Source organism: Gopherus flavomarginatus, chromosome 2, assembly GCF_025201925.1.
Source record: "Gopherus flavomarginatus isolate rGopFla2 chromosome 2, rGopFla2.mat.asm, whole genome shotgun sequence".
Lineage (NCBI taxonomy): Eukaryota > Metazoa > Chordata > Testudines > Testudinidae > Gopherus > Gopherus flavomarginatus.
In genome coordinates this window covers 151,602,409-151,623,821 of record NC_066618.1, presented here as the reverse complement: position 1 = coordinate 151,623,821, position 21,413 = coordinate 151,602,409, and the positions used below count along the sequence as shown (strand labels likewise).

At 53.4% G+C, this 21,413-nt stretch overlaps 1 protein-coding gene across 1 annotated transcript; it reads left to right on the top strand.

The window, feature by feature from the left end:
* Positions 1-13,787: 13,787 nt before the first annotated feature.
* On the top strand, positions 13,788-16,833 carry PURB (purine rich element binding protein B). Its single transcript, XM_050937555.1, has one exon. The coding sequence runs from the start codon at positions 13,790-13,792 to the stop codon at positions 14,708-14,710; it is 921 nt and encodes a 306-aa protein (XP_050793512.1). The 5' UTR covers positions 13,788-13,789; the 3' UTR covers positions 14,711-16,833.
* Positions 16,834-21,413: the final 4,580 nt, after the last annotated feature.

The window sequence follows — 21,413 nt, the reverse complement described above, 5'->3', positions numbered from 1 at the left end:
AAAGGGCTCCATACAGGGAATGGGAGGGAGGACCCGTCACCAAGGGGGTGTACCTGGGAATAGCACAAGCGTGCAAGGACAAAATCAGGACAGCCAAGGCAAAGAACGAGTTACAGCTGGCAAGGAGTGTTAGAGATGACGAGAAGAGGAGTCTACAAATCTGTCAGACAAAAAGAAAGCCCAAGGACGGCGTGGGGCCGCTGCTCAATGGAGAAGGTGAGCTGGGAACAGAAGGTGAGAGGAAGGCAGAGCTGCTCAATGCTGACTTTGCTTCAGTCTTCTCACTGTGACCAGACGACTAGCCAAGTTACCACAGACAGTAGAGGGGAAGGAGAACTATTGGGATATGTAAAGAACACGTCAGAAATCTTCTGACCAATTGGAATGACTTCAAATCAGTGGGGACAGATGCAGTTCACCCCAGGGTGCTGAAGGAATTAGCTGAAGAAATCTCGGAGCCACTGGCAATATTTACAAGCTCATGGATGAAAGGAGCGGTCCCGGAAGACTAGAGAAGGGCTAATGTGCCCACCTTTAAAAGGGGTGAAAGGAGGAGCTGGGGATCTGTAGACCAGTCAGCCTGATCTCCATACCTGGGAAGCTACCAGAGCAATGGATAAAACATTCCAGCTGCGAACACCTGGAGGATGAGGGGGGTGATCACGAGCAGCCAGCCTGGGTTTACTGAGAACCAATCATGCCAAGCCAGCTTGATTTCCTTTGGGGGCATGCAGTGGACATAATATACCTGGACTTCAACAAGGCTTCTGACACAGTCCCACGTGACATTCTGATACATAGGCTGGAGAAATGCGGGCTTGGCAGAAGTACCATTAAGTAGATACATAGCTGGTTAAACAACTGCAAACGAAGAGTCACTATGAATGGGATGGTATCAGATTGGAGGGAGGTCTCAACTGGAGTTCCACAGAGATCTGTTCTGGACCTGGGGCTGTTTAACATCTCTTAATGCCCTGGATTTAGGACTAGAGAACATGGTGATCAAGTGGGCAGATGACACAAAGCAAAGGAAAGTTGTCAATACTTTGGAGGATAGAGCTAAAATTCAGAGAGATCTTGAGCAATGAAACACTTCTTAGCTGGGCTATCTCTTGCCACACCTCTTATTTTCCCAGGGCTCTGGCATTCGAGCCCCCGGCTTAGTGGGGTGCTTTCAGTTGAGGGTGACCTCCTCACTTGGGACAGGTTAAGCACAGCCTGCTGCCCTGTATTCATACAGTAAAGACAACATCATTGGTGACAGCCTTTCACTACCCCAGCATTCAATACTAAAGTGATTTGTAACCCAACACCAGCCAAAGCTGATTATTTTGAGTGACACTGCTCTATCTGCTGGAAGCAGAGTAGGAGCATTCATGTAAATACAGTTTGCTCCTGAAGTCTCTCCTCCTCCCAGATAGCTGTAAGGGGAGAGTTCATTCAGATCCTGCTTACAATCACAAGCAAGCTCCCCACAGACCAACACCCACCAACTCAAAGTGGCACCAGAGCCTGTCAGAACAAAAGCTGCAAAACACTGGGTTTCTGTCTCATTCCAACAATCTGTAACGGAGTAGCCATCGCTGTCCCATGACTGCAGAGCTGTTAACTGCCCACTTCAACCTAAATGGTTTCTTGCAAAGCATTCACTGCTTACGCCAGGGGGAACAGGCTCTCCCCTGACACCTGGTGATGAGCTGGGGGCAAGTAGTCAGGAGCAGACTGCGTTTGCATAGACATGCCCACTCTGACTAGGTGCGCAGCTAGTGGTGCTGCTTTGCCCAATGATCAGTGTAGGCTGGTGCAGGGTACAGATTATGCCAGCGTTTGACTGCAGGGGTAATGGCATGGTGTTGTCCTGATGGTACCAGTGAAGGGGGCAGAACTGTGCTTAGCTGGCCCAGATTGAGGGGCTCACGCTCACCTGAACCTCACTTGCCAAGCAGGGAGGAAGGATGCCAAAGGCCAGTAGTAGGGCTAGGCTGCTCTGGGATGTGGTTACTGTCACAGGGACTTACCTGGTACTTGCTGGTGTTCAATCAATCTGCTCATAGGACACAACTGAGAGTTTTTGTTTCAGTTGGCTGCTGGTTCCTGGAGATGATTTCAGGGCTCAGCCCTAGGTCTGCTCAGCCTCAGCCCATATGGGGGGACAGTGACTACAGAGACTACCCTGACAGGTCCTTGCTGCAATCCCTTAGAGGTGGGTCAAGCAGTGGTACCTCTGAGGTGATATCACAGGACCAGCTCCACCTTTAGGTGTGGTGCTCAGAGCTGTTCTCAGCCCTGCAGCTCAACAGCTTCTCTCACCTGCAGACACTGGGTCACTAGAATCTGGGAGCTGACCCCTATCTTGCTGCCCTTCCTGCTGGGGGATTGTTTTGTGGTGGCCCTGGCCCTGGCTGGGTGCTGCATAGAGAACAACCCCAGGTTCCTGGCTGAGCGCTACATGAGCCAGGGAACCCTGGGAACGGGAGGGGAGGCTGATCAGTAGGATGCTGGGGCCGTTATGATGTCTAGTCTGATCTGCATCCCCTGGGCCGGAGACCTGCCCCAGGCCAGAGCAGCTGTTTTAGACAAACAGCCAATCTTCATTTTAAAAATAAGGGCCTCCCCCTCACCCACTCCCCAGCATCCCGGCACCCCAGGTGTGGTCTTTGGGATCCCTCCTCCTTCATCTTAACCCCCTATCCCCACCCCAAGCCCCTCTGATGGGCCAGTCTGGAGATGGAAGGCCATGGAGCCAGGATCCCAGAGCCCCCTGGGGCCCTACCCCTCTGCCAGCTCTCACTGGAGGGTCTCAGAGCACTTTACAAAGGTGGATCAGTACCATTATATCCAGAGGGGGAAACTGAGGCATGGACAAAGGTAGGACTTGCCCACCATGCCCCAGTGACTGATTAGGACCTAGGCACCCTGAGTCCCAGAGTCCTGTTCTAAGCATGAGGCCACCTCGTGGCAACTAGAGTGGCCCCATCAGCTCAGCTAATAGGGTAGGGGGGTCCTGCCGTGACTCCAGCCCATGGATCAGCTGTGAACCTCTGCGTTTGGGGTATCCTCTAGTGGCAGGTGTGTGGTAGCAACACAACCTCGTACTGCCAGCCAGCAGCCAAGATGCTCCCTGGCTCTGGCTTCTCCCTGCCTCATCCCTGGAGGTTATAGCCAAAGTCTCTGTACAACCCCTGGGCCCCGGTTGCTGGCTCCGTGTGTGCCACCATGTCTTCCACCCCTTGGGGTCTGAAGCAGGGCAGATGCCGAGGGAGCTCTAGACGGAGCTGGAGGGAGTCACCCACTCCTTTGGGGTGAGGGGCATCAGCAGACCTGGGGGAGCCCAGGGCTGGGGTAGCAGGGGCTGCAGGTGGGAAGTGAGGGGCACCAGCAGAGCTGTGGGGGGTGCAGGGCTGGGCTATCAGGGGGCTGCGGGTCAGGAGTGAGGGGCACCGCAGAGCCGGGGTGATGGGCTGGAAACAGGTGTCCCCCAGAATCGGCTGAGGGTGAAAAGTGGTTCAACAGCAGCACCTGGTGGCCGGCGATGGCATCGCTGCCCAGACGTACATGAGCAGGGGACCGGAGTCAGATCCCTGCTCCTCCTGGAGTCACTTTATTGATGGGGAAACTGAGGCACCAAGTGGGGCAGTGACTGGCCCGAGCTCAGCGATGGAGCCGGGACTAGAACCCAGGTGTCCTGACCCTCACTCCAGCTGTGGTTTTAATTCCCTCTCCCCGACTGTGCTCCGGGAGGCGCTGGGTGCTTGCCCCATTTCACCGTGAGTCTCATGGGCCCTGGTGCGTTCGTGAAGCTCCAGCTCCTGGAGTCCTGGGACAAGGGCGAATTTCGGCTGCAATGGGGAGATGAGAGGAGATGGCGAAGAACCAAACCTGGCAGCGACTGGTTTGAAACCTCTCCAGGCTTGGGGGCCTAATGGGTTAGCGACACCGGGCCTCCTAAGAGGCCAAGAAATGGCTGTTTCTCGGTGGCAATGGGCTCTGGCTCTGGGCTCCAGGGACAAGACAGGGACTCCGTCTCCATGGCATGTTACAGCCCTGCTGCGGCTGCTGGCCAGTGCTGGCCCCCCTTATGGAGCAGCAGCTTCGTGCCTGGCAGAAGCGCTGCAATCGAATGCCCCCCACTGGTCATACAGCAAGGAGATTTCTCCCATCTGCCCCACTCCCCGCCCAGCTACCCACTCTGGGTGGCACAGCCCCGTCCGGCATGTGTGGGTACGGGGCCAAGAGCTGCCAGGACCCATCCTTGGTGCTGACCTGTAGCCAACTTGGGGCGATTCCTGAAGGGCAGGAGGGGGAAGGGTCCATGAGGGGGAAGGCAGAGGGAAGAGTCCATGGCGGGCCGGGACAGGGGAAGGTGGAGAGAATGTGTCACGGACTCGCAGGTCGTGCCCACTCGTGGCCCCAAGCAGTCCGTGGGGGGTGCCCCTTTCAGTGAGACAGCCCTTTTCGGGGGTCCACTCTCTCTCGGGGTCAGGCCCCTCCACCTCCTGGAACTGCACCTCTCTGAGCCTTAGCACACCTGTCTCTCGCTGTGGGTCCCCTCAGGGAGTCCCCTCGCTCTGGACCCCCAGAGCCTCCATTCCCAGAGGGAATAATGCAACCCTGTTCTCTAGACCGGAGTGACTCTCTGCCAGCATAAAACAGGAGGGGTTATTGAGCATCTGAATATAGCACAGGAAACTCTCAGGGCCTCAGGCCTGGCCTCCCTCAGCACAGCACATCCCAGTCCCCCTGCATCCAGGTGGGCCCTGCCTGCTCCCTCTCTCCAGCCCAGAGCCCCCCTGCTTCCCAGCCGGACATCTGAGATCACTGGCCCCAAGTCCCACCTCTGTCCTTTGTCCCCTATCCAGGTAAACTGAGTCAGGATGGGAGAAGGGTCCATGAGGGGGCAGGCCGGGGGAAGGGTACATGGAGGGGAAGGCTGGGGGAAGGGTCTGTGGTGGGGCAGGCTGGGGGAAGAGTCCATAGCCAGGCAGGCTGGGGGAAGGGTCCACGGCTGGGCATTTCAAGGCTGATCCCCCACTTTGTCACTCCGAGTGCAGGAAGTGGGGGCCGCAAGGATTCTAAAAATTAATACTGGCCACTCCAGCCTTGTATTAAACTCCCAAGTTACAGCTCTTCTCTGACCTTGGGTTGGTAGATGCTGCCAGCACCGAAGTGCAGAACCCCTTTGAGAGCCCAGGAAGGAGCACTTGGGAATTCCTTCCTGTGGGGTACCCTCAAGCCATTTCGGGGAAGAGCTGAGAAAGAAAAAAAAAAGGAAATCAGCTGTTGCCACCAGCTAACTAAACCACATGTGCACAAACCTCTTAAGACACAAAGATCCAATCCTGTTCTAAAAAAAAGTAAATTTTATTAATAAAAAAAGAAAGAAAATACATCTGGGAACTCAGGCTATTGCTAGATTTTAAAAGAGCAACTACAAGGATTAAGCATCAAGAATAGCTCTCTGGAGGTCCAGCTTAAAGGTTACAAGCAAAACAAAAGCACCTGGGTTAGCACAGAGGAATCCACACGCCATAACAAAATAAAAGTAATAAAACTAATTGCATCTTCCGAGACATTTCCTGAGCAATTTACATATCTGGGGTTTTAAATGAGTAGTTTCTAGTTACGATACTGATGATTTTTTCATATCTGGCACAAGTTTCTTACAGCGTGGCTCTGCCCTGGCCGCCTCTCCCCGGGAAAACACCAACAGACAGACCAAAGGGGAGTCTTGTTTCAATTTTAAAAAGTTCTCGCCTTCCTATTGGCTCTTTTGGCCAGGGGCCCACTCACCTCCTTTGACCCATGCAGAACAGTGAGACTTTTTAACCCTTTAGAGGTAAAGCAATTAGAGAACAGTTACTAGGAGGGATTTTATAGCTACTGGCTGGCTGGGTCCATAAAAGGGAGCTAACCCCCACCCCCTTTATCACAACATGGCCGTGTAGTTACAGAGCTCGAGAACTTTCTAGGATTTAGCGGGTAATATTGCAGGTTTGTGAAGAATTATGTTACCATCATAAAGCCACTGAATGACCTTGGCAGGAAGCCCCCATCAGCTCCCCTCACCCCCAGTGCCTCCAGCCCACCAACGGGCCCCGCAGATCAGCACCTCCCCCTCCCTCCCCGCACCTCCCGCCCACCAGCAGACCCCACGGATCAGCACCTCCTCCTCCCTCCCTGCACCTCTCACCCACCAGTGGGTCCCATGGATCAGCACTTCCCCCTCCCTCCCTGCACCTCTTACCCACCAGTGGGCCCCATGGATCAGCACCTCCCTCTCCCTTCCTGCACCTCCCACCCACCAGCAGGCCCCGCAGATGAGCACCTTCCCCGCCCTCCCCCCATGATCAACTATTTCGCAGTGCGCAGGAGGCTCTGGGGTGGGAGGAGCGAGGATGCAGCACGCTCGGGGGAACGGGGCGTAATTGTGCAGGAAGAGGCAGGGCGGGAAGAGGTGGGGTCTTGGGGGAAGGGGTGGAGTGGAGGCGGGTCCTGGGGCAGAGCCGGGGGTTGAGCACCCCCCGGCACATTGGAAACTGTGGGACGAGAGATGTGAAAGGGCTTTGGGAGGAATCATTCAGAGCTAACTCCTGCCCTAGGCCTGGTCTTTGCTGACCTACACAAGCCGTGTATCCTTGGGATCCCGCGGGGGGCTTGGGAGCTGTCCTATACCAGGACCTGGAAGGCAAACAGAAACCTGGGGCCTGTGCTGGCCAAGACTCACTGGCCCCTTCAACAGCTGCAGTTCTGGCCCTGGGAATGGGCCGTCACGGAGAAGTTTCTGTGCGTGGCTCAGTTCCAGGTGTGGACAGATACAATCCCCTGACTTCTGTGTTACCAAGTGCCCACCTTGGCTAGCTACAAGTTCAGTGTTCCCGACTTACTGCTGGGTTCCCCCTCTCAGCTCACCTAGACCCATTGCTGGCAAGGGGGGAAGTGGTGCCTCTGTTTTCCCAGCTGACCGGCTCGGGGCTTGGCTCTGTTTCGTATGGTTCGGAGGAATCGCTAGTTACTGAACCCGGCACTTGGTGCTGCCGACTCTACTGGCGGATGGGTTCTGTGGGCAGCAGGCTGTTTATTGCCACGTGAGACTTTCAACCCGAGATCATTTGCTGTGCCTGGACAGTTAAAATCCCTGGGGGCTTCTCCTAAGGGCTAAGGAATTGCTCAGGTGCCTGCAGACAATGTTCCCTCCTTTCACCGTTATGGCCACTGCATGCTGCCTGCTGTCCTCCACCCCTGAGGTGGCTGCATTTCAATGGGGCTGGAGGTACAGTGTGGAGAAGTTACTTGTGTTATCAGCATTGGTCCCCTGCTGTCACCCGGGCTCAGAACCAATCCCAGCTAGAAATGGGACAAGTCTGGCTCTGAACAGCCCCGGGGCTTGAGGGAAGAGCCCCCCACCCACCACACCCCTGCTGCAACCTGGCCCTTCGCAAGGCAGAAAACAGGCCCAATATCCGCCAGGTAATCGCAGCGTCTCACTGGACACTGCCTGCCATTGCAGCATGCAGACTGAACCACACTGGAGCGTGCTCTGGCCCAGAGCATCCTTAGCACCAGATCGATCCTGGCCTGGCCTAGTGTCCCACCAGTCCCATAAACCCTCTGCACGGGAACGTCAACCCAGCCCCAGCACTGACTCTGGCCAGCAAACCTGATGGCAATAGGGGCTAATTAATCAACCAAGTGGCAGGGGGATAAATCAGTGACCAGCCGAGCGTGCAGCATTTGCACACAGGGCCCTGCCAGCTCAGTGACAGTTGCAGTGCTGGTCACGTCTCCTCTCTGCATTACCCGCAAGTCCTCACCCGCTTGGGAGCGAAGGGCCACTAGGACCTGGTGTGACTCGCTTTCCCCTCCGCAGAGAAACAACAGGATCTAGCCAGCCCTCAAACCCCTTCCCAGGGCTGGACAGGCCCAGCGCTGCCCTCCTAGCTCCCTGCCCACAGCAGCTGAGCCACCCGCATACAGAGCGACACTATTAGCAGAGTTCACTTCAGCTGGGCTCAGGGCAGCTGGGAGGGACTGAGTGCGTCTCTGTGTGCCAGGACCTGAGGCCTCCCTGCCCTGCCCCTCCCTTGCTGTGTGGCCCAGGACAAGTCTTTTACCCTCTGGGACCCTCTTTGCCCTCCCACCCTCTGCCATAACTATCGCAGCAAGGAAGGGTGAGACTTGTTCACTGTTTAAAACAAGTGCTGTAAAATCCACATGTACACCCGGATTGCCTCGCTCCATGCAGTGCCCCATGGCAGCCCTTGGTCGGGTGAGTGGCCCACATTTGGGATCAGTCGCGGGAGGGTTCCCCAGACAGAGCCCCCTAAAAAGCCTGTGATTATAAAATCCTCTGCTGCATCGAATGTTTAATTCACACACACCTGGGGCTCAAACGCCAAATTGAGCCCCCTGCTCCCCGTGACACGTCTCAGCAAGTGCCCGGTCTCCACGGCTGCTTTGGGAAACATGGGGTCAGGCCTTCTGGAGGCTGCCCAGGGACGCCAGCAAGGGGGCAACCCAAACTGGCAAAGCAAGGATTGAAATCTGCACGTCAGCGGAGCTGGGACTGGTGTGCAGGCGTCAGCAGAACTGCCAGGCCAGGGCCCTTGACCTGAGTGACACCCACGTGCTGGGAGTGGCCCCTCCCCTTACTTTGTGCTGTCCGGGTTTCAGGCCCTGCCACCCTCTGGAAGGATGCGAGGCAGCACTGGGCACCTGTAACTCTGCTGACAGGGTCTGGGGGCAGTTCATTTAGAGCGTGCACTCTTCAGAGGCAGGGCCTCTCTCTCGCTGTGGGTCCAGGCAGCACCTTGCACAAGAAGGCCCCGGATTTGGGGGCTTCTAGGAGCTCCTGTAAAGAATGCACTTAATAGCCATGTATGAGAAGATCCCAGGATTGCCTGTCTGTGCATCACACACAGCCCAGAGCGTCTCTGAGGCAGTGGGAGGTGCTGAAAATGGCCTCAGCATAGCCGAGCACTCGGTCTGTCCGGAATCTCACCAAATTCAAGCATTGCTGGGATTCGCAGGCTGTCACCAGCCAGGTGTTATGTTCCCAGTCATGGTGACTCCCGGGAGACAGCAAGGCCTGGATCTATGCCACGCCAAAAGTCCTCGGCCTTTGTGCTAGCAGAGGTACCTCCACCAATCTCCAGCCTCACCTGGACAGTAACTCTATTTGTTCCTAATTCCTAGGCAGGGGAAATAACTCAGGCGGAAGCAAGCAAGTGGGAACGCTGGGACCAGACTTCAGGGCTCCTTGCAGCTAACCCAGCGGCACCAGCAAATAGCCACAGGCAGAGCATACTGGGGCAAGGATTTCCGCAGCACTAAATTAACATGAGCGCCCCTCAACATCCCAGGACCTCTGCCCCTTGGTTAGCAGGGAGAACCAGCCAAGCACAAGGCTGGCAGTCAGGAGACCTTGGTTCCATTCTCAGCCCTGCCACTGGCCTGCTTGGACAAGTCACTGCCCCATCTGTGCCACAGTTTCACCATCTGTAAACAGGGGGTAATTCTACAGACCCCCTTTGTAAAGCGCTTTGAGCTCAATGGGTGCAAAAAGCCAGCTAAGAGCTAGGGCTCACCAGCGTTCAAACGCTGTGCATGGTGAGATAATGGAGTGATACATACAGGTTCACCTCTTCCTCTCGGCTGTTTGTGGGGCCAGCGTGGGCTTGGGGCTGAGGCAGGGTGTGAGAACAGGAGGTTCTGGGGCAGCTGGACTGCGGGAGCTTGAAGCAGGTGTTGGGAGGAACAGTCTGGATTGGGCAGGTGGAGGGCGGAGGTTGCACTGGGAGGGGACAGGGCTAGGAGGCTGTTAGAACTGGTCGGCTGGGAGTGCAGCCAGAAGAAAGCAGGAGCGAGTTGTGGGAACCAAGAGAAACCTGCCTGATGTGCAGTTCCATCAAACCTGGGCTGTTTGGCTGGGCTGGCCGATGACATGTACATACGGGCTTCCAGAGCTGTCTGTGGTACAATCACTGGCTGGAATCTCCTGACGCTGAGTCGTGTGTGTGCGAACACAACAAGGCTCTTGTACTACCCACCTCCCTGCAGCTAGTCACAGCCATTCACAGCTGGAAGGCTTGACACCTCCATCATGGCTTTGGAGGGGAAAGTTTGGCTCCCGGTGATACCGCTGCCCAGGTTAGGAAGCACCGTGTCCTAGGCAGAGCAAGAGGCTCCCAGGCTGCCATCGCTAGGAATGGGGGGTTCTTAACTCCAGCAAACAGCCCAATCAAGACAAGGCAGTTGGCATTTTTCATGAGTTAGCCTTTAACTTAACCTGCTAATGCAGCTGAAAACTCCCAGCAGCCCTATCTGCATCCTGGGATCCATTCCTGGCTCTCTGCCACTGCCTGACTTCACGTGGCTGACCTGCGCAGGCCCAGAGGCAGAAACGTAGGTGTGTAGGGAACAGCCAATGTTCTGCCAAACCAAAGCTTATGGGATTGGGTGGCAGCTGAGCAATGGTTTTGTAGATCATAGTAACGCCTAAGTCTCTTTGTGAATCTGGCCTTAGGGTACACTGGGGTGGGGGGTAACCTGAATGAAGTCAAGTTAATCTGGTTTGAAAACGCTTGTGTACACATGACGCCGTCCATGAGAGTGCACTAATTCTGCACTATCAACCATGCCATTCTATTTCAAAGTGAACTGACTTTGCTGGGAGTCGAGATAGTTCAGTGTGTTTCATGGGCATCCGATGCTGCTTTGGCAGTCCTCCAACGGCTATCCCACACTGCTTTGTGTCTGGTTACCTGGGTGCCTTCCTCTGCTCTGGGCTCATGTTACGCGGGGACAGATTTTGCCCCTCTGCCCTGGAATCGAGCATAGCACAAGAAGTGCGGTTACCCCAGAAGCCCTCCAACATGCCTCAAACAGCTGCCTGCAGCCATGCTGAGAGAGAACGCCAGGAGGCAATATAGAGCCAAAACAGGCAGCTGCAGCAAATATTGCTGTCCGGGCAGCAAGCACCACCGCAGTGCTGTCACCAGGGCTCCAGCCCAGCTCTGCAGCCCTTGGCCAACCCAGGCTACTGGCCTGGGCACACCAGCATCTCCCCTTCCCTGTGCCCCTGCCGATGCGATCCCAGGCCAGGCCCTTTGCAGACCTAAGCTCACGATACTGAGAACAACAGCACCTGGGAGCCTAGTCTGAGCCCTCAGCTGCCTTGGCACCATGCAGCCTGGCACTCGACCCCAGAAGGCCCATGAGAAAGGAAAGGCAGACGCCTGTGACTTCCAGCCCCCCGCCCTGGGTCCTGCTCTGCAGCACTTGGATGTTTTGTTTGGCTGTTGTTTTAACTGAAGGTTTCTTTGTAGCTGTTAGACACCAGATTGGTTCGATAGATGGTTTCATTATGAAACCATTTTGTTGCATTGTAGTTTCATTTAAAGGTTTATTTTTGCTTATTATATAATGGATTTTCAGTTTTTGTTATTGAACAAATTCCAGTGGAGTTGACAGTGCTTTAAACACAGAAATTCATTCCGTGTCCTATAATCTGTACAGTTTTACAAAAGCACATAGACAAAGACATGCTGCCAAATAAGGATCGCCACAGAGTTATGCCTCCCCTGCCCATGAACAACACCGACCCGCTCCCATCCCATCCACCACCCCCATCCCTCTCCACTAGAGCTCCGGCTGCACAGTTTCACGCCTGAGACTCAAAATAAGAGCAACAAGCGGTGTCATTTTGCAGGTGCTTCCCAAACTGCTGAGCGCGGCTCTGCACCTTACAAATACAGCACAAAACAACCTACAGGTATCATCTTTGGGATGTTCTTTTCTGCTGCTTCCAACCTGTTCCACAAACGGCGCCACCTTCCTTTCAAATGGCCAAATGCATGCTCCATTCCCATCCTGCAGCTACTGAAACAACAGTTCAACTAGGCAAATGCAGGTGAGATGAAATTACAAGAAGGTGGGTGCACAACTGGCTGAAAGATCGTACGCAAAGAGTAGATATCAATGGGTCACTGTCAAGCTGGGTGGGCAGGGTCCTGCAGGGCCTGTCCTTGGTCCAGTACTATTCGGTGTTTTCATTAATGACCTGGATAGTGGAGTGCAGAGTAAGCTTATAAAGTCTGCAGATGACACCAAGCTGGGAGGGGTTGCAAACACTTTGGAGGACAGGATTAGATTTCAAAATGACCTTGACAAATTGGAGAATTGGTTAGAAATCAATCAGATGAAATCCTCACACACCCTCATGACAACAGCCTCAACAGACCATTTTCCCAGGCCAAACCAGTTGGCTCTGGACCGGTAGCGTTTGGGGGGGCAGTTGCCAGGTGCCAACAGCGACCCCCTTGTCCATGTGTATGGAGCACCATGTTAGCACACTGACGCTGCAGTCCAGAGTGAATTCAGCACATCCTCCGACACGGCCACCTTCCCCATCCTGAAATTCTCCTCCCAGGTCTGCAGAGCAATCATTTCCCCTCCGCCCTCGCTGGTGTCCCAAGCCCAGAAAGGGTGCTCCAGGAACCAGGCTGGTATTATCAGCTGCTCAGTGTCTGCCTCTTCTTCCTTGTCTTCGGCCCACGTACTCAGCTCCTGCGGGAAGAGCCCTGCTGCTGACAAATCTGCTCAGTGGTGCGACAGGCGGAGTCTGCAGCCGAATTCATCCAGCGTGGAGGGGGGCTGACGGGGAAGGGCTGGCGGCTCGTGGGGGGGGCTGAGGGGGGCGGGCTGGGGGCTCGTGGGGGGAGGGGGAAGAGGGGCTGGGGGCTCGTGGGGGGCTGAGGGGGGCAGGCTAGGGACTCGTGGGGGGAGGGGGAAGAGGGGCTGGGGGCTCGTGGGGGGGGCTGAGGGGGAAGGGCTGGCGGCTCGTGGGGGGGGCTGAGGGGGGCGGGCTGGGGGCTCGTGGGGGGAGGGGGAAGAGGGGCTGGGGACTCGTGGGGGGGCTGAGGGGAAAGGGCTGGCGGCTCATGGGGGGAGGGGGAAGAGGGGCTGGGGACTCATGGGGGGGCTGAGAGAGAAGGGCTGGGGCTCATGGGGGGAGGGGGAAGAGGGGCTGGGGGCTCGTGGGGGGCTAAGGGGGGCAGGCTAGGGACTCGTGGGGGGAGGGGGAAGAGGGGCTGGCGGCTCGTGGGGGGGCTGAGGGGGCGGGCTGGGGGCTCGTGGGGGGGGCTGAGGGGGGCGGGCTGGGGGCTCGTGGGGGGAGGGGGAAGAGGGGCTGGGGACTCGTGGGGGGGCTGAGGGGAAAGGGCTGGCGGCTCGTGGGGGGAGGGGGAAGAGGGGCTGGGGGCTTGTGGGAGGCTGAGAGAGAAGGGCTGGGGCTCGTGGGGGGGGCTGAGGGGGCGGGCTGGGGACTCGTGGGGGGGCTGAGAGAGAAGGGCTGGGGCTCGTGGGGGGGCTGAGAGAGAAGGGCTGGGGCTCGTGGGGGGGGCTGAGGGGGCGGGCTGGGGACTCGTGGGGGGGGCTGAGGGGGAAGAGGGGCTGGGGGCTCGTGGGGGGGGCTGAGGGAGGCGGGGGAGCTGGGGGATCAGCTGTGTATGGGCCAGGAAAGCGGCCAGGCAGCGAGGTGGGGGAGGGGCTGGAGCCCGTGAGGTAGGGGGCTGTAGGGGCGGGGCCAGGGCCTGGCGTGAGGGAGGGGGAGGGGAGGGGGAGGGAACGAGGCTCTAATACGATAACGCCGCGCGTGACGTTGCGGTGCGTCACTGACGTCACCGTTGCGGGGCGGGGCCCGGCGCACGTCGCCCGCTTCCGGCGCGCGCGCAGGCCGGCGCCGGAAGCGGGGCGGGGGGGCGCGCGGCGCGGCTCGGGCGGGGGCGAGAAGATGGCGGACGGGGACAGCGGCAGCGAACGCGGCGGCGGGTTCGGCGGCCCGCGCGGGCCGGGCCCCGAGCAGGAGACGCAGGAACTGGCCTCCAAGCGCCTGGACATCCAGAACAAGCGCTTCTACCTGGACGTGAAGCAGAACGCCAAGGGCCGCTTCCTCAAGATCGCCGAGGTGGGCGCGGGCGGCTCCAAGAGCCGCCTCACGCTCTCCATGGCCGTGGCCGCCGAGTTCCGCGACTACCTGGGCGACTTCATCGAGCACTACGCGCAGCTGGGCCCCAGCAGCCCCGAGCAGCTGGCGGCGGCCGGGCCGGGCGAGGAGGCCGGGCCGCGCCGCGCGCTGAAGAGCGAGTTCCTGGTGCGCGAGAACCGCAAGTATTACCTGGACCTGAAGGAGAACCAGCGCGGCCGCTTCCTGCGCATCCGCCAGACCATCAACCGCGGCCCGGGCCCGGCCTTCCCCGGCCCGCCCGGCCTGCAGAGCGGCCAGACCATCGCGCTGCCGGCCCAGGGCCTCATCGAGTTCCGCGACGCGCTGGCCAAGCTCATCGACGACTACGGCGGCGACGAGGAGGAGCTGGGCGGGCCGGGCGGCGGCGCGGGGCTGGGCGGGGAGCTGCCCGAGGGCACCTCCATCACCGTGGACTCCAAGCGCTTCTTCTTCGACGTGGGCTGCAACAAGTACGGCGTCTTCCTGCGCGTGAGCGAGGTGAAGCCGTCCTACCGCAACGCCATCACCGTGCCCTGCAAGGCCTGGGCCCAGTTCGGCGGCGCCTTCTGCCGCTACGCCGACGAGATGCGCGACATCCAGGAGCGCCAGCGGGACAAGCTCTACGAGCGCCGCGCCGGGCCGGCCGGGCCGGGCAGCGGCAGCGGGGCAGGCGACGACTCCGACGGGGACGACGTGGACGACGACTGAGCGGCGCCTCCTGCCGGGGAGCCGCCGCCGCCACCCCCAGCCGCGACCCCGGCGGAGAGAGAATCCAGCTTCACTGCAGACACCGACCGCCCCCAGGCCCGGCCCCCGCTGCCCGGATCCCTCCCCGGCCCCTTTCGAGATCATGTCCCCCCCCCCTCGCCCCCGCCATGGAAACCAGCATCCCGGCGGCCGCGCCGCCGCCGAGCGCTTGAAGAGAAGGGAGAGGCCGCAGCAGCTATCCAGATCCGAGGGTGCAGGTCGCGATGGGACGGAGATCGGGCCTAGCCAGGGCGGGAGGGGAATCCCGTCAGCTTCGGGCCTAGTGTTGGGACGAACCTGTTTCCGGACCAACGTCCATTCTGTCCTTTCCTTTGCGGACTTGTTTTCTGGGATGCAAACTGCTCCGCTCCGGGCGCTGCCGGAACCGGTCAGCGAGCTACGTGCTGAAGATTGAGACACTTTCTTGTTTTGATTTTTTTTTGTTTTTAAACATGGGGGTTGCGAAGAGGTAGGTTCAAGGAAAAACAGGCATAAAGCACAAGGAAAGCTGAGTGGATTGGTTGCTGCTCACTGAAGTTCTTCTCCTTCTCTCCAAGTAAGCTGGTCTTGGAAAAGAAACAGCGTTAGCAGTAGGGAGAAGCAAGAGCCAACTCTCTCTTGGCTCCAGTGGGTTGACCCAGCCAATATGTGGAATCCAGCCTGTGCGCTGGGTTTTTAAATCTTTAAACCATAACTTGGTTGAGAACAGCAACATGTGGCTACAAGTCTAGTCTGTGAAAGAATGACTGGCACAAAGTGAGACATGAGCGTCATTCATCTTCAGTGGACATGTTCGACTATGAATCTAAACACCAAGAACCTCAGGTCCAGAAGTCCATCACTTGTTCTTTTACAAGTTTTTAAAAAGAGAAGAGAACTCAATCTGTTTCCTCAGTACCTCACATTGTGTTAACAGCAGAGTTGGCAAAAATGCACGGATGGATTGTTCAGAGCAGCACACAACCTGTGGGAGCTTCAGATCCATCGCTGAAATGGAGCAGAAACAAAATGAATAAGCTCTGTGACTATAAATATACCCTAGCAGCATTTTTTACCACCTTGAAATTTCACCATAGACTGGCTACTGCCAATTCATCCAGCTGTCGCTCCAGAATTCAGTTGGGGCTCTTTCCAGGGAGCACCACTTCTGTATTTTAAATGGATTTTCACTCTAAAATGATTTTTTTAGCTAATCGAGTCAACCCTACCCCTCCAGAAAGGTATTTCTAGACACCTAGTCGTATACCAGTAACTTTGAACTGAATGGAGAGTATGCTATTCATTCCAAAGTTCCAGGTATTACTTGGGTGACATCATAGAATCTTTGATATTTTTTTTAAACTGTGCATGCCTGTCCTTTATTTGAGCTGCCTTTTTAATTTATTGCATACCCTTATTACCTTATGTTGTTATTACTCTACCTATACTATCTTTATTTTGTATTTATTGGAAAATAAGGAACATACAAAAGGCTTTTTTTTTTTTTTCATGCAGTTGTGGCTGGGGGGGGAGATTGGGTAGGATTTTAAAAAAATAGCTTCTGAGATAGTGAAAAAATCAGTTATCAGAACATTAACCACGAGTTTGTTTCAGCCACAGACATGTATTGTTGCCCTTTTAAAAACTAATTCTTTCCTCCTGGTGTCCTTGGTAGGTCTTTTTAACACCGATTTTTAAAGATAATTTTTTTTAAAATTCTTCTCCGTTGCAAAGAACCAGGTTTCCTAAACTGTACGGGAGCAATAGTTTTTCTTGATGTTTTAATTACATCCGTATACTTGTACTGTATTTTGTACTCTAAGGCAGCTGTTTTCAATAATGTCCTGCTGTTTTTACCTATGTATTTCATTCACATGTGTTCAGTTCTTTGCTGCGGAGAACAAATTGCCACCGTTTCAGCAGACAGAAGGGCCGAGACATCACAGCACTTAGGGGTGTAGAAAACTGCGTAGCTAATTACAGATTGCAGGCAGCAATGAGAATTGAAGGCTGCAGACATTGGGTGTATAGTGGTGTAATTTTTCCATTCATTTTAAAACTATGTACAATTTATGTATAGACCAACAACTTGTTTTGTTGCTTCAGTGGTGATTGACCTTTTTTGTTGCTCAGCTGCAGTGAGCCAATTCACTTTTTGCAAAGATGCAGTACCTCTCCTTTTCAAGAGGATTCTATTTTTTGGCTGAATTGCAGTAACTAGCCTTGCCTTTCTACTTATGTGGTAGCGACAGGGTCTTGATAGTCCCTTGCCAGTGGCTACATAAGCTATCATTAGCTGTCTAGAAAGTATGTGGAAGTGGACAGAAGCATATACACAGCCATATATGGCACCAGCTTTGGCAACCAGAAGCATTTCTTCTGTAGTCATTAGACCAGATAAGTGATGTATCGATGTGCAAACTCCTATACAGCTCAGTTTGGCCTTCCAGCAAACAAGAATGCAGTGTGTTTCCAGAAGAAATTTTATATTCAAAACTGTTAACCTGCCTGTATCCAACTAAACTATCTTGAAAGGTGGGTTGATAAGTCTTAACTGCTGTTGAGGATTATCTCTTCCTACAGCAGGTTCATGGCCAGTCTTCCCTCTGCAGGAAGATGGAGCCCAGTTCTAGTGGCACAAGGCCATGTTGAGTACAGTGGTTCACTGACTGAGGAAATCATTCCCTGTTGTTGGGGGTGGGGCAACTGGAATCTGGAGACAGGGTAGGTGGGGCCTAAAGGATGGAGTTTGCCTCAGAACTGCAGAATTTCTGCAGAGATTTTTAGTTTTCTATTGTACTTGGGTCCACTCTGAATATTTCTTGTGAGATGCAAAGAGGATCATTCAAAAATACCTATTGGGTTATAAATTAAGTGGATTGATTCTGCTGGGGCTCCAGAAGGTCTCCACTATCCACAGCTTCTTAAAAATTACATTGTATATTTTACAGTGCATCACTCTGACACTGATTTGTAACGTTAGTTATCTGAATATTCAGAACAGTCCTATTTCTATAGAATCTGGCATCACAAGATTGGGATGTCTCGATGTGACCAGTATATCCATTTACTCCAGGCAAGCATGTTAACTGGATTGTTTGTGGGACAATCAAACAGTTCACCTTGATCCTTAAGCAAGTCCTGTATAGTTAAAAATTTGCTCCATTCTTTTGCTCCATTCTTGGTGTTTCTGCTTGGATGAAGAAGGTGACCTCTGCAACAAGAAGGGTTGGATGCTTCTTTTTAAAAAAATCCCCATAAACCTGGATTCTGTAGAAAAATGGCAAAACACCTCTGGAGAGGAGACTTCCTGAATTTATGGAACTCTCAGATTTCTGTTGCCCCTGGAATGACAGTTCCAGAATGCGACTGTCAAAGCATCTGCTGTACAAAACAAAATGTAAATCTTGTATAGCACCAAACCCTCCAATGTAAATACTCGAGGCATACAGGTATAAATCCCCGTAGCGTTACGGGTTGGTGTTCTGTTCCATAAGTGTTTGCTGCAAAAGGATTCCTGCTGCAGCGGCAGGAGCTGCCTTTAGAGAGCAGGCAGCACTGTCAGTTATCCAGGAATCCTTTTGTAATAAATCACAGGCCTTGTTAAGGAAGAGATTCAAGCTTCTGCTTCAATTTCCCTCCCAAAAAACACATAATTATCCTCTCTGATTTTCAAACGTTCAGGGTAAGGGGCACAAGAGGCTGGTTACAATAAATCCCCTCATATTGAGTGGCCTGTCAACGACTGCACACTTTCGATATTGTAATAGCTGAGGAGGACTTGCTAAAATGTGATCTTTTCCCATCCGAAACAAGGGTGTAGAATCTGATCTACACAAAGGATTATAAAGTGACTGACAACTCACAAACTACTTTGCTCTTGAGAGAGTGGCAGTTTCTTGATTTTTTTTGATTTTTTTTTTTAATTTTGGTGGAAGACTGTTCAGTGCATAGTATATGCACAGATGTCTTCTCTTACAAGTGTAACAGAATTATTATGGTACTTTATCTGATGCACAATTAATCTCTCAGCAGATATTCATTGAAAAACAGTGTGGCCTTGAGTCTAACTTGTGGGGGAGGAGAGAGGAAAATCTAGAGGTTTCCCTATATAAAAATGGCACTTTTTTGGCTGCAAATTGTTGAGAGTTCTTAGTAGTAAACTTTATCCCGATATGCCTCTTCTTACGCAGGTGAACAATCTTAGTGTCTTGCCATATGCTGTTAGCTACAAACATTTTAGTATAATGAAAATAACTGATCTGATGTTAGGTTTAACTGTTTGAATTGAAGAGAAGATCCTCTGGTAAATGTTTTTAAAAGTACAGATCCATTTAAGAATACTGCTATAAACTTGCTACATACGTAATTTTAGTTGTGGACAGCAGATCCTCAACCTGTTGCACTCAATTTCCTCTTCCTCGTGGAGTCAGATGCTCATATCTTTAGGCAGGTGAATGTCGAACAGCTGTGGCAGTTTCTGCATTGTGTGTATACCAGTCCAAGAAGTAGTGTTGCTCATTCGGTGTCTTCAGTAGGACGTTTGCCAGGTAAACACCCTGAACCCTTCCCCTGCTCCCTTTCCCAGTGAATGCTCGGTTCTGATTCCAGGTCTTCTAATCATATTTAGGATGCCTGGGAGAACTTTGTGTTGACAAGAATACTGTATCTAAAGCTGGGTTTTGAAAATTACCCGAGACCCATTTTATTTTTCTTTTAAAACTGCATACTGCTGAGAGAACAATTTTTTTGTACTGGATTATGAGGATGGGGAAGACATGACTCTGGTAAAAGAACAGAAGCCCCGTTCCTCTGGTCAGGTTGTGACAAATCTCACACCTCCTGCACTTTCTGGTTTCAGCCCACACAAGAAAATACCAAAAAAGTACTGTGACAAATGCTGCTTTGCTTTGTGTGTGGTGTTCTGACTGGTCAGCCAGCCTTGTACTGAAACCTCAGCCCTCTTGCATGTGGTTTTCACTCCAAAGAGGTTTGGGATCAGAGGCAGGAATTGGGACATCTGATCATGGTCACTAATTACTGCCTCTTACCCATGTGGTAGCAATTATTTTGCCACTGGCACTTAGCTTTGGTTTTTCTTACCTGCATACTGTGAATGGCTTAATACTGTGTAGTCCTATTTAAATTGTAACATGGAACAGTGCTTAGATTCCACCCCCTCCCCCCAAAACTCATGACAAATTTTGATCTAATCCCCTTGCCAAAATTTCTCTCCGTCTCTTTAAACTGCGAGAGAGACTCTCCCCCGTATGTTACTATGAATGCGCCCAAATTCTTCAGCCTATCTGAAGCAGTGGATTTTGTAGCAGCCTCAGTGAGTTAAAAGGAGCTAATGCACCACAGGCTGATGGGATCTTAGTGGTTCTTGACCCTTTAAAAGTACACAAACTCCCCCACCCTTAAAGAATCTGTTGCATTTTACAGCCTGGCAGAGTCCCAGGGAAGACTTGGTACCAGAGGCACAGCGACCTTATGCTAATGAAGAAACGTGCTTTCAAGTGGTCTTTTGCAAGGCTCCCTTGTAATTCCAGGAGGATTTTATTTCTTGAGTTGCATTTTTCTTAATCATTCTCACTGCCTTCCCCTCTCCTTTTTAACCCGTGCAGTGAGTGAGCTCAAGTTTCTTCTTTTAAAAACTGAAACTCACCTGGCGATCGCATCAGAAGTTCCACAGAAGGAACATAAAAGCGACATGCATTTGTCACAGGCGACTTTGTAATATGCTGCTATCTAGCCTTAATCTCGTACGTACTGTATCTATAGAGGAAAGCAGCCCACAGGTAAGCAGTAAGGTGCTCTGCCTTTTCAAAGCTCCTGCAGGTTGCACAGAGGCTGTTTTCTCAATTACTGCTGCTCTGTGTATGGCAAGATAGAGAGGGAGTTGAAATTTGCAAAGAGAGCTTAATTTCCAACAGCGGCTATCCCACCTCATATTAACCTCGGAGAATTTCCAAGGCCAAATGTTTAATTTCCTGCTCTGTGCTGTGGTGAAAGGCCCATCTGGCTCGAAAATCCTGCCCTTTGATTGTATGTGGGATTCACAAGAAGAATAGAACTTAGTCTGTTTCAGTTCTTCCTGCTCCTTCCCCCCCACCCCTCTCCATAATTGGAACAGCTGGATTCAAGCAGTGGTGACACTGTTTTAGCATAAATATATAGAGACGTCGAAGCGACTCTGTCTGGGATTCTATGGGCACCATACCAGTTCTTTTTGTGTGGCGGCTGGGTGGGAGAAGTGCTCATTAGTTAATGACACTAACATGTAACACTTCAGCCCTCCCTCCTGGTATGTTAGAAATAGAATGGGTGCTAGTGCCTATTCCGGTCTGTTGCGCTGCTGTCGTTCTGGGCTGAGCCACTGAAGCCAACACTTACACCAGTGTCAACGTGGTCCCAGATCAGAATGAGCAGGGACCTTTTATTGTGAAGAGGTAGGGAGTCCGCTCCTGAAAATGTGCTGTACTGGGAACGCGCATGCGCTGTCCGTCCTCCGAACGCGTTTTGCATGCCCGCGGGACATGATTGGTGGCTTTCACGGCTTGGCTGGTTAGAATAATGCTGGCTGGAAAGTTAAGGAGGCAAAAAGATCAGCTTCATTTTTATGCCCCCAAGATGCATCTCTGCTACCTCCTACCACTGGTATTAATGTAACTCATTGCCAGGC

What these genes read in the sequence shown, in the direction of transcription:
- PURB (XM_050937555.1), top strand. Translation starts at nt 13,790, where the DNA reads ATGGCGGACGGGGACAGCGGCAGCGAACGCGGCGGCGGGTTCGGCGGC.